Here is a 16589-nt window from a genome sequence, read left to right as displayed (position 1 = left end):
AGTTAGGAGTTAGAATGATTAGGTGTATATGGTTTGCAGGTGTATATGGCACCCGCTGCAGAGAAAATCAATAAGATGTTAGAAAACTTGAAGAAGGGGTGTGGGAAATATGGAATGAAAATAAATGTTACAAAGGCAAAAGTCATTTTGATTAGAACGAAGGGATAGGTGTCAAATATAGAAGCAGCAGGGGAGAAAATAGAACAAGTGAATAGTTTTTGATACTTGGGTAGTATTATTAGTAATGATATGAAGTGTAAACGTAAAATAAAAGCAAGGATAGGAATGGTGAAAGAAGCCTTTAGGAGAAAGAAAATGCTATTTTGTGGGACCCTGAATAAGGAGTTGAGAAAAAGACTCACAAAATTCTTCATGTGGAATATTGTACTGTATGAGTCAGAAAAATGAACATTACACAAAAATGATGTAAAACGACTGGAAGCTTTCGAAATGTGGGTGTGTAGGAAAATAGAAAATTAGCTGAGTCGAGCGGAAAACGAATGAGAGTCTTAAAAATGGCGGGGGAAAAAAGAACAATTTTAGATACTATTAAGAAGAGAAAGGGAAACTGGTTGGAACATTAGCTAAGAAGGAATTGTATTACGAGGGACGTGCTAGAGAGTATGGTGGCAGGAAAGAGAGAGAGAGAGGGGACGAAGGAAACTACAATTAATGGACGATATCAAGATAGAAAAATCGTACGTAAAGACGAAGTTAGCGGAGGACCGTAGAGCACGGAAGCTTCTCAGTTGTGGCAAGTGATCCGCCAATAACGACAGAATACCTATGACGACGATGATACTAAATAGTGATTTTTTCGACTTTCCTTTTTCGTAACAGTAAGATATTAAAGAGCACTGCGATAATTTCGTTATTATTATAATTATTACGAATTTGTGCTCACCTACTGAATTAATAACTTTAATACACACAATATATTATATATATATATATATATATATATATATATATATATATATATATATATATATGCATGTATTGTAACGTTTTCAAAGCTCCACTTGTATTATTTTAAAATCTCAGGGAAAAGAATGACTATCTTCAACACAAGGAACTTAACTACACAAAGTTCACTGACTTGGCTCATTTTATTTTGCTCTCGATATTACAACTCGTGCCTTTTTTCTCATTCACACAACATATTTCTGTTTATAAAACGAATTATTTAACAACTACCGCCAAAATGCACTTTTTTTTTTGTTTATTTAACTTAATTTTATTTATTTATTTATTTATTGTCGTTTATACTGACTTACGGAGATTTAAGCTCAGTCTTCCAGAACTCTATATCACTCCCACCCTTTGATAATACACAATAATCAAAGCATAAATTAATTACAAAATCGTGACGGTAAGTTAACTCTTTGTCCACTTCTCGTAGTCAATGTCTTATTTTCGACCATCGCTAAGGCCTTCTTTAATGGTAACACTATTTTCATTTGCATTGGTGATGATGGGTCCACCATTGTAGGTAAGTCAACTGGACTTGACATTTCTAGAGGATATAACCTCTCAACTGGACGGGTTAAAATTCCAGCCATAGTCTCCCACTTTTGCTACTCGTACTTGGTCTTCACCAGCGAAAATTGCAATTACTTTTCCCATCAGCCAGTAGATTTTTGTCTTCTGAATCAACTAGAGCAACATCTCCAACTTTAATTGATTGAACACGTTTCTCATCCATTCCCTTTTGAACCAACAAATCTAAATATTCACTTCTAAACCTGCCCCTTAACCTTTGTCTTACCAAGTTCAGCCTCTGATATCTTTCTGTTAACAATACTTCATCAATCTTGTCCAAACCTGGTATTCCAGCCTTACACATATCTTGTAGAAACATTGCCGGTATCAAAGCAAGGAAATCGTCAGAATCTTCAGACAAATACGTTAACGGTCTACAATTTATAACTGCTTCACAAACACGCAATAATGTTTCTAACTCTTCATAATTCAATGAAGCTTTTTCTAATGTCTTTTTTGGCGGATTTTTCAGTGTCCGTATGATCTGCTCCCATCAACCACCCCACCAAGGGTGCTGGGCGGAATGAATTTCCACCGTATTCTCTCATTCGATGAACTTACCACAACTTTCTCCCAGTCTACTCTTTTGAATAAAATGTCAACTCCAACACACTCCCCCTCCCCCCCATTATCACTGTAGATAATTTTTGGTCTACACCTTCTGGCAATAAATCTTAAGGCTAACAGAAAGGTACTGGTAGACAATGAAAAAAAAACATCTCTAAATGTATAGCTCTGTACACAGCAACATGTAAATGAAACTATCCACGTCTTCGTCTTGTCCTTCAAAACTAAAGGTCTAGCCACATCAACATCTGTAATTTCAAATACAGAAGCATGCCTCACTATTTTCAGGGAAAGTAATTGGTGGCACTTCTGACCTTTTCACATCGTGTCTTCTGCACTTAACACACTTGGAAATAACTGAACGTACTGCTTTTTTTCCTTTTAAAATCGAAAATTTTTCTCTCAGTTTACACAAAAGAATTTGTGTACCAGCATGTAACATACACAAATGTTAATCCATAATAAGTAAATGTACTGACTTATGATTTGATCGTAACATTATATGACTCTTGAAGTATTCATCACCATCTCTGGGCAACAGCTTTGTTTTCAATCTGATCAGTCCTTCATTATTATGAAATGTACTTAAACATCTCCCATAGTCTATATCAAAACCTTTTAACTGCACGCCTCTAAGAAGAAGCAGAGAGGATTCTTTTATCTCAGAAACTGTTAATTCTCCCTTCTGTCTTGCATACGGTCTTAAACGACAGTTCCTAATAAACCTTTTCATCCATGCAACCATACGAAGAACTTTTCGGTACGTAGAGAAGTACTTCAAATACCAACTGACTTCACATTGTGTGGACAAAGACACAAGTCTTCTTCCTTTCTTTGTTTACCTCTTCTTCATCGTAAACTTCTACTGCAACAGACCAACAATCACTCTGTAGACGCAACCATTGTGGTCTCTCCCATCATTTAGTAGTTTTCAAGAATGTGGCTACATCACAACCCCTAATTGGTAGATCAGCAGAGTCAGAAATTCCTGGCACAAATCTCCAACTGGAAGGTCTGTGAGACTACGAGTTTCCTTTATTCTGTTTGCTAGAAATACACTTCACATCTCTTCTCTTCGTATTCAAGCTAGTGCAGTATTGGAATCACTGCAATAAAACATAGGGACATTCATATTCAAGCTGCGTATTACTGTAGAAGCTAGACGAGCACCAATACAACAAGCTAATAATTCAAGTCTAAAGATCGCGATTTTCTTCAACGGTGCAATTCTAGACTTACTGGTTATTAATTGTACTTCTGTTCTACTCTCATTTTCGCTTTATAAATGCACAACACAGGCATAAACATATTGACAGACATCACAGAATACGTGCAGTGTCCACGATTTCTTAGTGTCTCTATGGAAAACTGTCTATGAATAGCTATATATTTCAAATAATGTGGACTTCTCAATTTTTTCTGAAAATCCTATTTATTTCAGGCGACACTTCTTTATCCCAGCTGGCTTTTGAACGGTGAGACCCTTCCAATAATAATTTGGAATTAGTGTAACGGGTGACAGAAATCCCACTGGATCGAAAATCCTATAAACTATTGACAACATATTGCGTCTAGTGATAAGTTTTGAGATGTCGTCTACACAACTTGAATTACGATTAAGGGTATCTTCTTTTGTACTCCACAATAGACCTAGAGCTGGTGTAATTTCCTTGTCCTTTTCCATAACGCCATCAAAAACAGTATATTCCCAACTGCGGAGATCAAATTCCACTTTACTAAGTAATTTCACACTCAAAACTGCACCCAGAAGAAACAAATTACAATTAATCCCGAACGCAACTCTGCGGTGTTGTAGATTTTATAGCGCATCTTCTCAAAATTCTCCCACCAAAAGAATATTAAAAAATCACTGTCCTTTAACTCAATAGCAATCTGTAGAAAAGCTTTTCTTATATCTGATGTCACTTCTATTATCTTTTCTCGGAACCTCGACAGAATGCTTGGGATTTGTTCGATTAAATTTGGACCCTTTTCTAATTAATAATTTAATGAGCATGATTCTCTACTTTAGCAGGAAGCATCAAAGACTGGTCGTATTTTGATAGTAGAATTTTCCTTAAAAACTACTCGATGTGGTAAATATTTTTCTTCATGGCGTCATTTTCCGGAATTAGTACTATCACTCCTTCTTCTTCCTATTCTTTGAAGATTGCATCATATTCTTCATATTTCCCGGTTTGCGGTAACTTTCTCCGTAGTTGCAATGCATCTTCTTTCTGATAACACACTGTTGTATGATTGACGTTTTCGTCTCGCGCAAGTTCTTCTTTTTCTTCAACTTTGGTAGGCGTGAATAGTTTATTGAAGTTAAAAAGAAAAATAAAAAAATTTACGAGTTCCACAACAAACGATTACAAAATGTTACTGACTGTTCTTTCAGTAAAATTATTAAAGTTCCACTTTAAGTAGAAAATATAATCACCAGATACGATGAAATACAAGAATATACGATATATTAAGTACCAAGATGCTTGTTACTAAGATAGATGTTATAAGACAAGATGTTATAAGCCAAGTTACTATAAACCAAGATGTTATAATCCGAGATACAGACCGCAGAGCGAATAATAATATGTTAGTTCTTCCCCGGAATGTGCCAAACCTTGTATAGCAACTAGTATATAAAACTATCGTAAGCACAAAGATCAAATCATCACATGAGTTTAGGTCGACACGTGGACGCACGTGAAGACCTATCATACAGACTTTGAAATTGGACTTAGTAATCCATGCTCTCACTGCGTGATGTACACACGTGTACATTATCATACTGCCTTGAAAAAGAAACCATTACAAAAGTGATTATTTTGAAAGTACATACACTATCATCACATATGTGTGACCCTTCAGAGACCCTACATCCTGTTGTTTTTGGCTGGCACATTATCAATAGCTTAAAGAATAAAGATTCGTCTTTTATACAATATTAGCATTGCCTTCAAAAATAACATAACTATAAAATACACTAACTTATAATCGAACCCCGAACCTTTATGTACAATATATACAGTGACATTCCAGGTGCATCGAAGGTGATAAACAAAATAAGAAAAAGAAAAGAAAAAAATAACAATAAATATATGTTCATACAACAACACGATTCTCGGAAAGCTCAGAACAACTCTCAATCCAGGGCAAACGTACTTCATACCCTCCTTCTGGATTAATCTCCACGGTTTTCTTGATCTGTAAAAGCTTCTTCCATTTCCATACATTACTTAACTTCCACTGCATACCTAATACCCAGAATGTCTAACTTCCAAAGTTCTGCTACACTAGTATTTTGAATCAACAATGATACGGCTGTAGTCACTGATACATTGATGTGTGAGCTTTTGTGGAGGGTAGTCTGCCCATGACAATCCAGCCCAATAAAGTTTGAACAGCTAGGATGCTAGCTTTTAATTTAACTACCTTGGCTGTCAACGCTTTACCTGCTACGTGTGCACCTATTAATTCTATTTCTGCATCGTCTCCTCCAAAACCTAATAACCAAATATCATTATCTTTCATTTCTTTTACCCATGGACCAGGTTTCAAACTTATGCTGCTACTACACATCAGTTTTCTCCAATACTTCAATTTCACAGGAGTACTTCTCGAGATCACTTACTAATACTTGGAAAAGATTATATCTCTCTTTCTTCGATTGACCACCACAAACAATACATGCACTAAAGATTCTTCAGTGTTCTTGTTCAAACAAGACATGTTTTAGATGCAAATCATTGCAGAAGATATATTTTCTTCCTTCTTCTAACTTAAACAGATTATTCGCTGTATGAACTTTTCCCACTTACCAGATTGTTCTTGTCTTTTGGAAACACTCCTTCATTTTCTGTGTTATATCTTGTCTGTGCAAGTGTTATCCTTTCCTCGCTTTCCACTTTACCTCAAAAACTGCAATAAGTTATCGAGTTTTTCTGCGTAAATGTTGTTATTCACATCCTCACTTACTGTCCTATTACCGGTATATCGTAACCAAACACGTAGAACATCTGGTAAATATGACGAGAGGAAACAGAGTGGCTGTATATATATATATCACTTGTCATTCCAATTGACTAATCACGCAAATGTGACTCCAACTGATCATATAACCGCATAAGAAATAGTTTATTCTTTTGTGGAGACACATTTTGTATCACGTGGCCTAACAGTTCACGAACATAGTATTCAACTAACAGTTCTTCTCTACCAAAACGATTTTTTAAACTTTCAACTGCCTTATCGTAGTTTTCTGTTGTTGGTGGGTAACTGTATACAATGACCGCAGCCCCTGTACCAGTAACAATACTTTGAAGGAGACACTGAAATTTGTTCTCTTTTTTCCAGTTCTTTTTCTTCATCGATTCGCTTACATTGACTGCAAAAACTTAACAGGTCACTAATTTTATCTTCAAACTTTATTATTTCTAACTTTGGTAACTTTAGTTTCTTTTTTGTCGAACACGATTCTGAATTGCTGCCACTAGCACTAACATTCACACTAGATCTGTCATTCCTCCTTGCCTGACAAACTGATCGTATTTGACTTGCACTTCGTCCAACATACTTCTATATTCCTCTATTGCATTATATTCTCTTTTATATTGCTGTTCACTATCTGCACTTGTATCACTAAGCAACTATTCTAAAATTTTACCGTCTAATGCTGCGAACTCATCACCTAGTCTTTCTAACTTCTTTACATCCAGTTTTATTTTCTCAGCATCTGGAGATTCTTTTTGCAGTTCGGTACGAAAACTATTACAAGTTCTCGTTACAGACGCTCTTACTGGTTTCCCAGCTTTAATTAACTTCTTCATTATGTTCTACGCACGGTGCCAAAAATGTTACGTTTACAAAGCTCCACTTTTACTATTTAAAAAAAAAAAAAAAAAAAAAAAAAAAAAAAAAAAAAAAAAAAAATCAACATATAAAACTTAACCATACTAAGTTCAATATATATGTATATATAGGGTGTTCTGAAAATGGCGCTCACGGACCACAGAACAGTATCAAAACAAAGGTACGAGCAAAGACAACCTATTCTGCTATCAACAACTAATGAAGAGTGCTGAAACAGATATCAGCATGTTCGATATAATCCCCCGATACCCACAATATCACTGATATGAAATATATCATAATTTCCATTTACTCTCCACCTGTCAGCTATAACTTCATCTGGCGATAATCGATGTAACTATTTGATGAATTCGTAGAGTAAGTGCTAATGTTTCAAAGCTAATCTACAATGGTGCCACATAGTAAATTTTCAGTTCTCCATAGCGACTGAAGCAGATCGCGGAGGGTGTTTCATCATATAGCATTTTCGCTTTATTTTGACCTGTAGAATAGTGCAGCTGCTAAAGTGCTATTTCTTCATATAGAAGGTGTGAGTAAATATAATGTAGTATAAGCTCTCAACTTGGACGAGTCTCTAATTTGGAAACTTTTCGCTGAACCAGTGATTCTCATTTCTTTCTATTCATTCAAACCGTTGCACTTGGACTCTTTGCTATCTTGGTCGTTTGACATTATTTCTGAGAAATATGGACGGCCTTCTCTACTATTTTTCCTTGTCAAGATGCAAAGAGTAGGTAAAAGTGATGTCCAAGAAGCAGAATCCCCGCAGAGATGTGGGCTAATACAAGGGTCGTTCAAGGTCGATTTTCGTACGTAAATAATCGATGAATAGTCGGATCATGATGAAACTTGCGGGTGACGTAATGTATTCCTTTTCGAGTAACTAGCGCTCGGCATGACGTATTTGGCGCATGCGCAGCAGTTGCAGCGAACATGGCGGCAAGCAGAGTGTCTGTGGCTGTGGAGCTGAATCGGTTTCGAACCGAAGGTGATGAATTGTTGCAATCCATCATCACGTGTGATAAAACATGGTTGGACAATTCAACCCCAGAGACCAAAAGAAGCAGCATGGAGCGTCGAAATAAAGGTTCCCCGCAGCCCGTGGAAGTTGCATGTGACAGTGACAGTATTGACCGACTTTAACGTTGAAGCATGTTTAAAAAAAATCACTCGCTGGTTTCCCAACTCTGCTAGTTTCAAACGATTTATCATTACTACCCGGTTTGCAATTACCTTATTCCATTCTGTTTGCACAGCTAACGTATTTCCCTTTCTGCAGCGGCACTCAATGAATCATCGAACATTCCACCGACAGTATTGCAGCCTGTGGAACTGGATTACAGTATTTATGGCCAGACTTGGTAAATCTTGAAATATTCGGCACTAAATTCAGTAGGGAAATCAGTGGTAAGGACAACAGAATTTGAGTGGTAGGATTAGTATAAAAAGACTTTTTTTTTTTTTTTTTAATTATGAACAGTGTTTTACTACGAGTAACGCAAAAGCTATAAGGCCTGGAATTTTAAAATGTACTGATCATGTTCATAAAGAGTAGTTAATTGCAATTCAGAGTTACTTGAACTGATGCTACAAAGAGTTTTTGCACTCTATCTTGTAATTCTAATATACTGTAACTCCTTATACTTTGCAAAACATGAAGTTATTATTTAAACTAAATGATTTAACAATTACCTCTTCTATTTTATTACTATCCTCCTCTTCCTCGGCTTTGCTCAAAATACAAGCATACAGTTTAACAATATTCTGCACGTAAACAGCCTGAATGTGTCCTGGAAGAAGATTGATCCGGCCTCGTAACATGGCTTCTAACGTAGATTGTGGACTACTTAAATACCTATACGATAAAGTGAAAAACTCTCTTCATTATTTTTAAAACCGTTATATTCTCCTGAAATATTACTACAAACCCTCATTCCTCTGTTTCAAGCCTCACATTTTTACAATACCCTTGAACTAGAAGATTGTTTTTTAAAGACTACATTCAATTCAGAAGATTTCTTATTAAATTACACTTTATTTCATTTTTAGATTTTACCGTTAAATTACATAGCTGATAATCTCGTAACGCTTTCCTCCAAAACCACCATGATATAGCAAAGTAATGTGGCTGAGGCTAATAGTTACATTCTTATAATTTTGTATGTCAATATTGTACAATGGTATAGAACACAACGCACAATGTTAAATATTCTGCACATTGCATGACACTTGACTCCAGAGTGATTATTGATATGGATGTTATAATCAGTTTTGATGCATGCTCGTTAAATACCAAAGTACCTCTTCAAGACACACTGTCCCTCCTCAGTAGAAGCTTTAAAAAAAAGATATGAACGTAATTCAATCAGTATTAACATTCACATATGTTAAACATAAAGGAAATCTTCATGAATAGGTAAATGGTGTAGCTGAGATAATTTTTATTACTAGTCATAGCCAATTTATGCATGAAGTTTTTGTCCAAACTAAACTACATACTAAACTACCAACCAACAACTAAATTGCAACCAAAATATTTGTTTCGACATGTAGATGATACAAATATAAATTAGATGAATGTAATTGATATATTAATCGGATTTCAAAATCACCTAGACAACACAGACTCGGAGATAAAGATCAGAATAAAAGTAAATTTAAAAATGGTTTTTGGATATATTAATCTTGAGGAAATACTTGGGGTGATTAGGTCAAAGGCTAGACAGAAAACCAACTCTTACTGATATCTGTTTAGGAGCTGTTTCCTGTCATTGTTCACCCCACAAGAAAGTGTTACTACGTACACTATAAAGAGCAACGACTATGTGAGATTTAAAAAAAAAAAAAAATCACCTACAAGAAGAACTAAGTTATCTAAATTACGTTTTTCTATGAAATTATGATAAATGATACATAAATAAGACAATAGAAATGCCCAAAATTTAACAATAACCAGAATTTAGACAAGACTTCGGAAGAAAAACAATCTTTATTCACAATACTCTAAATGAAGCAATTCCTTCACTGAATATATATATGTTGGTGATCGTGCGTCCACTACAGGCTTGAAATAATAAGTTCCAATGTATACCAGTTTATTAGTTTTATATCCTTGTAGCTCTTTAGGACTGTTTTCCCCATACCAATTATATATTTATTTAGTGTCAACTTACAGATGGCCTACTTCTATCATGACACTCTCTTTGACGTAATGTAGGAAAATGAATTTTCCTGGATGCAGATCTGCGGGAGGACACATTTTCACCTTCTCGAAGTATGTAAAGAATACTGTAAATATTTTCCTTGAATTTCAAAGGTTGTTCTTTACTATTTCAATTCCCTTTACATGTACTTCCATGTGCTTAACTCAGGAAAGAAAGAACGATGTTAATGTAAACGGGGAAGGAGACAAACTTTTAGGATTAGGAATTAAATTTGTGAAGTATGAGCAGCTAAGGCTATGTTACCCAGTCACGTATGAGTGATGATGTACCTCGGCGATCACACTACCCGGAAAACTGAAAAGAGAAATGACGGGGATAGGAAGGGCAATGGGATCATTATGTTAGGTACCATCCGGACATTTGTCAACTATGAATGATGAAATGACTGGCTTCAAAAATCGACGGAGTGCCACCAATAGGAATCGAACCCGGAACTACTTTCATCAAAGGCGAGAGCATTAGCGACTACGGTACGTGGGGCAACAGAAAATTCTAGGATAATGTAGCGAAAAAATTAAATGTGTGCCCATAGAAACTATACAAATTAAAGCTTCTAGCATGTTGCAATACCTTTTGACTTTTTTTTTTTTTTTTTTTTTTTCCAAATGGCACTACGCCAAGTTATTACATATTTCAAATCTACATGTAAAACGAAAACATACAATACCACATTTGTATTACAGTTTTGCAAACTAAGGACGCTACAATCTTGGAGGATCCTAAAACAGTAATGACGCACGCGTGAGACGGGGAAAGGCACATATTAAATACTATTATGATGAATACTAAAATCCTTATATGACGTTATTCCTAAAAAAAATAGAAAAAAGTTAAAAGAAACTTAAAATATGACTTTTTACAAAGGATTTTATTTTGAAGAACTGCCTCGATAAAAATCATACAGAATTACCACATGGTTTTCAATAGACAAAGATAATAATGACGTGTACAGCAATTTGATATCTCAACTCATTCGGAACATACGGAAATATTATGAAGTTTGATGTACTGCTTACAGTGACGTATTGTGCGAGTTTTCTACACCAAGTTTTGATTTCCTTTACTTCAATAACATTACAGGAATACACTTTGGTAAGAGTAATTAAAATAAATTTTCGGAATTACATAATTTTAAGGAATGATGCAAACTTGAACAATTTTTACCATATCTTTAGTATGAATTAAAATATCAAACTGCTGTAAACGTCAATATGAACTTTACATTTAGTGAAAACTATTCATGGAATTGGATGAGGTGCTTAATTAAGCAGTGTTACACAATAAGTGCTTTTAAAATTAGTCAAATTTTCAATTCCTTGTAACCTTGTTCGTATTTATTTGAAATCAGTCATTTTATAATTATAGTACAACGAAACCTGTCTATGTTGTCCACCATCGGTTCCATCGAAAAGTGGCCAACTTAGACAGGTGGCCAACTTACAGAAAATAAGTGTGATTTGTGTATTTTTAGAATAGGATTTCTAGTATTACTTGATTGTAAAATTTTAATAAGCAGTGGCACGACATCTACTTATAAATAATGTATATAGAGTAATCATAAAAATATACAGTACTAGAAAATATTACTATAGTATGCAAGAGCGCCGATTTCTCTGTAAATTTGGGGGAGGGGTATCCAGATGCAGACGGTATATATATGAAGATTTTAAGACAAATTGCACTCAAATTATACCAAATATTGTATATTCATAAATAAAATAGGGGCCACGTGAGCTTTGGGGGGCCGGCCCCTTCGGTCCCCCCAGGATCGGCGCTTTTGATAGTATGTTTAATATATATGCATATCTTTCTCTTCCTGAAAACTAGTCTGGTACATTGGATTATTCGGATTGAAAACACAATAACACAAACAACCATAAAATATAAGTGTATGTACGCAGTTTATTGAAATTGATATTATAGCACACTGAGTTATTCAGATTGAAAACAAGAAAAGCTAAGTTATAAATTGAGAAATTCACATGCAATTTATATGACTTCTTTTCAGTTGTTACTGAATGGTGGTCCATTCTAAACATATTTGCTTTATTCTTTTTGGCAGATATGCACATTCTAATATTGTAGCTCACTACCTCTTGTTAATGAGCTAGAAGTGTTTCCCTCGGAGAAAAAGATGTTTTGAGAAAATCTTGAGGGAATTCATATCTCAAAACCTCCGCTACCTTTTGACATGCAGTCAGGTGCCAATAAATGACAATTGAGCTTTAACCTTGAGAATTTTCGGGAATTACCAAAGCTTCCCACTGATGAAAGGAGCCAATATAGCTAATGGTTTTACCAAAACAGACAGGGTAAACAAATACGTACAACCATTTCCTGCATTCCTGTACGTGCTTTTTCTTATTCACATCTTCCTTCACTACCCTTTTATGAGGGTAGTGTTCTGGCCATTGACTTCCAAGAACAAATCGTGCGAATCTATGCTTCTTTGTGTCCAGTCACAAATACAGAACATCTGCCTTTCATATGGGAATTCGAAAGAGTTAAGAAAAATAACAAAACTGTATTTTTCGTGGCCAAGATACGCAGGTAAATTTATCATTATCATCATAGGGTAAACATTGCTTCAGTGTGGCCAACTTCCAAGATAGACAGGTGGCCAACTTATAGAGTAGTAACGAATATCTTATGGGAAAATGCAGGTTCAAGACGAACCGGGCCAAGATAAGCAGGTGGCCAACTTGACAGGTTTCACTGTATTGGGCGCTAAAGTGTTTTAGACGTCCATTGTCCTTTGTCTTTTATGAATACCATTACTGAGTTTGGTGCTGTAGAGACCACCAAAGTTTGGATGTTTGTCATACGTACCGTCCTTAGTTTGCAAGAATTTATAATATGTGTGTACTTGTAAACTGACGTATTGAATGTGATTTGAAAATGTAATAACGTGACGTAGTATAATTTGAGGAAAAAAAAAACATGTTGGGTTGTCAATAGTGTTAATCAGGTGATATTGAAGAGTATCATATAATGTCCCCCTGTCGATATTTTCATGGTACGAAATTGTAGTTTTGCATTGATTAGTTGAAAAGTTACAAGGGTATATTATATATACAGGGTGGCTCAAAAGTAGGTATACAGTCCCGTACTGATCAACTCATTGCTTTTGATATCATTTCTTATAGTTACCCATCAGGTAGACTTAATTTCTTTATTATTTGTTCTTAATGTCCTTTTACTTATATCTTAAGCTCGGAACAGTCGAAGCAAATAAACCTATAAGCTAGAATGTTATACTTAATCAATCAAAGGGTGTATACCTAATTTTGGGCCACCCTATATATGAGGAAAGAGGTGGGCACGAAGTCTCTTTCCTCAATATGTGAAGAAGAAATAATAATAATAATAATAAATAATAATAATAATAATAATAATAATAATAAAACACCCCGATGATTTGACAGTCTTCATTTTATTTTCTACAAATACTGTTCAAACTGTCTTCAATCAAGTTCGATGCACAAGCTGTATCTCTTCAGTACTGATTTGCAAATATTTACGTAACCGATGACTTGCCATCCAATCTCTCAACTAAGTGATTAAAAGCTTTGGTTGCCCGGAAAACACCTCATCCTTGACAATACACCATGTGAAGAAATCGCACAGCGTGAGAAACAGGGTGCCCAATTTGTCGTACCACACCACTAATTCATTCATCGAAATGTTAATCCACTAAATCCCTCACAACACCATCAAACCGAGGCAGTGCTCCACCATGTTGCAACGTGAACTGAAAGTTTTCGTAGCGAGGGTTATTTTCAAGTTCTGGAATGAAAACTTCCTGCAACATCTGAAGGCATGTGACACTGGTAACAATTTCTTTATATATAAATATATATAAAATCAGTGGTGCCCACCCCTCTCATGTTCATGACGCATCCCCATCAATTGCCTATCCGTAGGTGTTCTTCCATGAAAGAAAAATCTTTTCGATTAATTTTTACACCTCCTCAAACATATTTATATAGATTTTTAACCCCCCCAAATATTTCAATGACGCAGTTTGCGCCCCTTTGTGGGCACCCTGTATAGGCACCCTGTATTTATTTCAGCGGGTAAATACCATGGGTAAATACCCGGGTATTTACCCAAAATGGGTATTTTATGTTTCAATTAATCATAAATGGATTTTATCGTTGTCAATGAAAAATATAATGGTAATTTATATCACCTGCAACAGGAATACTAAATATCCACTAATTATTTTTTCTAGTAATCATTTTTTTAACTAATATTAACTAATTACTTTTTCTAGTAATTAAAGAATGAATTTGATATTTATTAAGTAACAGAATACGGATTTCCTAGCTACTCACCATCATTTTTCTTTCTACTTATTACCCTTTACCCTTCTATTACGCTTCGCGCAAAATAATTGTCCATTCTATCCCATGAACTTTTACCTTGGTGTGCCCCTGAGACGTCCAATCAGCTATGCGGTAGAATTCGATAGTGGACCAAACCAACACGAAAATATAAAATTTATGTAGAACATAACGATGACTAACAAAAATGAAGTCAGTTGTCACCAAACCAATCACTATTATTAAGTATTCTGCCTACCAGCAGCTCCTGGTATTAATAACACGGAATTTAGGTTCTTCCTTAGGTTCGGGTCTGATATAACTGCTTTCTCCATTTTTCTCAATCTGGCGCATCTTCTTTTATCTTCCAATACCTTCTCTAGTTTTTCAAATTACCCACGAACTCACTAAGTAAACGATTTAAACAGCAGGATCTATATTACTAAAATAAACAAACACGTTTTCTTTTGGTTTGCCAAATATATTAATGACGGAAAATTAATTATTAATAAATACTTTCCTATTTTGAGGATCTAAAGTTTACAACAATTTTATTATACATTTTTAACATTACCTTAAAAAAAATTGAATAGTACAGATGAAAAACAACTTTTTTGATAATTAAGAAAACTGAAGTGATATTCCAGATACAGCTGGTTACTTTCTTCACGCAAAATAGTGTTATTTTTGGTATTTTATCTATAGATAATGAGATGTACAGAATTGTCAATTATGCAAAGAATTATACCAATAAGTTTCTTATCTTTTACTCCTGGTTCACTGAACTAATAAATTTAATTTGTTTAAGAAATTACATTGTAACAACTTAATTGTTGATATAGTTATATCCAGTAGCGTAGCGTGGTATTCCGAAATGGGGATGCCAAAGTTAGTCACTTGTGCGATACAATACTGCTGCAATCAGCAATACGAGGGGAAATATATGATACCGAGGAAATATGGGATTATAAAAAAATCACGGGGCCAGGCCACCCTAATTGGTGGCCTAGTGGGGCATACAGAAGCAAATGCGTGGATTACATTAGAAGCTAACAAGCAATTGCCTCAGCTCCTTCTTGCCACTACCGTTGTGACGAGAAAACTTGCCCCATTGTTGAATGAACATTGTTTTCAGTATAGTTAGTTCCCTTCATTTCTTTTTCGTTGGAAGCTTCTTTCTCTTTCTTCACATACCATCCCTCAATCTCGTTATACAGGGTGTTTAATAAGTAATGGTCATAAATTAAACCGTAGATAATACACGGCAAAACTAAGAAAAAAGTCTTAGTAAACATGTGTCCGCAAACGCTTCGTAACGGAGATAGGGGCTGTCGAAAGTGTGGGAAAGTGAAGTTTAGAGGCGAATATTTCAAAATGTATGAATCGGACAGAGGGCGGTCCCATGACTGACTATCGAAGTCAGACCTACGCTATGCACGCTTTCGTGGTACCAGGTCGAAAGCTCGAAAAGATACAAAATGGTGGACAATGTTTACGTGCCGTGTGTGGTTGCATAAAAAGCAGGAAATGAGAGAGACAATCGAAGTGTGGTGATGTACGTTGTAAATGGCTCCAGGAAGAATTCCGACAACTAATGCATACGTACAAGTGTGGCAGCACTTAGGTAAACCAAACGGTATGCAAGGCACTGATGAAGCCTTATGTGCTAAGCATTTAACGTAATGAATATCATCACCTTTCTTAGATTGCCTCTCATTTCCTGCTGGTTATGCAACCACACACGACACGTTAACATTGTCCGCCATTTTGTTTCTTTTCGAGCTTTCGACCTGGTACCACGGCTTATGAATTACTGGTGGATAGACGCGCCCTCGATGTTTATCTTGAGCCCCTTTTCCTCGGACAATTGTCCGGGAATCCCTCCGTTTCTTTGGGGAACCTTGCGCGCGCATTGAAGTTATCAACCATGCATTTCTGCATAGCGCAGGCCTGGCGCCGATAGTCATTCGTTGGACCGCCCTCTGTCAGATTCATACTTTTTGAGATATTCGTCTCTAAACTTCATTTTCTCACACTTTTGACAGCCCTTATCTCCGTT

At 35.6% G+C, this 16589-nt stretch overlaps 1 protein-coding gene across 2 annotated transcripts in view; it reads right to left on the bottom strand.

Moving 5' to 3' along the window:
- The window catches only part of g (adaptor-related protein complex 3, delta 1 subunit-like garnet), an 895910-nt gene that overhangs the window by 159442 nt on the left and 719879 nt on the right, over positions 1 to 16589 (bottom strand). For both annotated transcript variants that reach the window (XM_081759537.1, XM_081759539.1), the window contains exon 14: positions 8674 to 8836. In XM_081759537.1, coding sequence (XP_081615663.1) covers positions 8674 to 8836 — 163 coding nt within the window. The remainder of the gene's footprint in view (positions 1 to 8673; positions 8837 to 16589) is intronic.

The sequence above is a fragment of the Thermobia domestica genome, chromosome 5 (genome assembly GCF_964235325.1).
Source record: "Thermobia domestica chromosome 5, izTheDome1.hap1.1, whole genome shotgun sequence".
Lineage (NCBI taxonomy): Eukaryota > Metazoa > Arthropoda > Insecta > Zygentoma > Lepismatidae > Thermobia > Thermobia domestica.
This window is presented reverse-complemented; position numbering and strand designations above follow the sequence as displayed.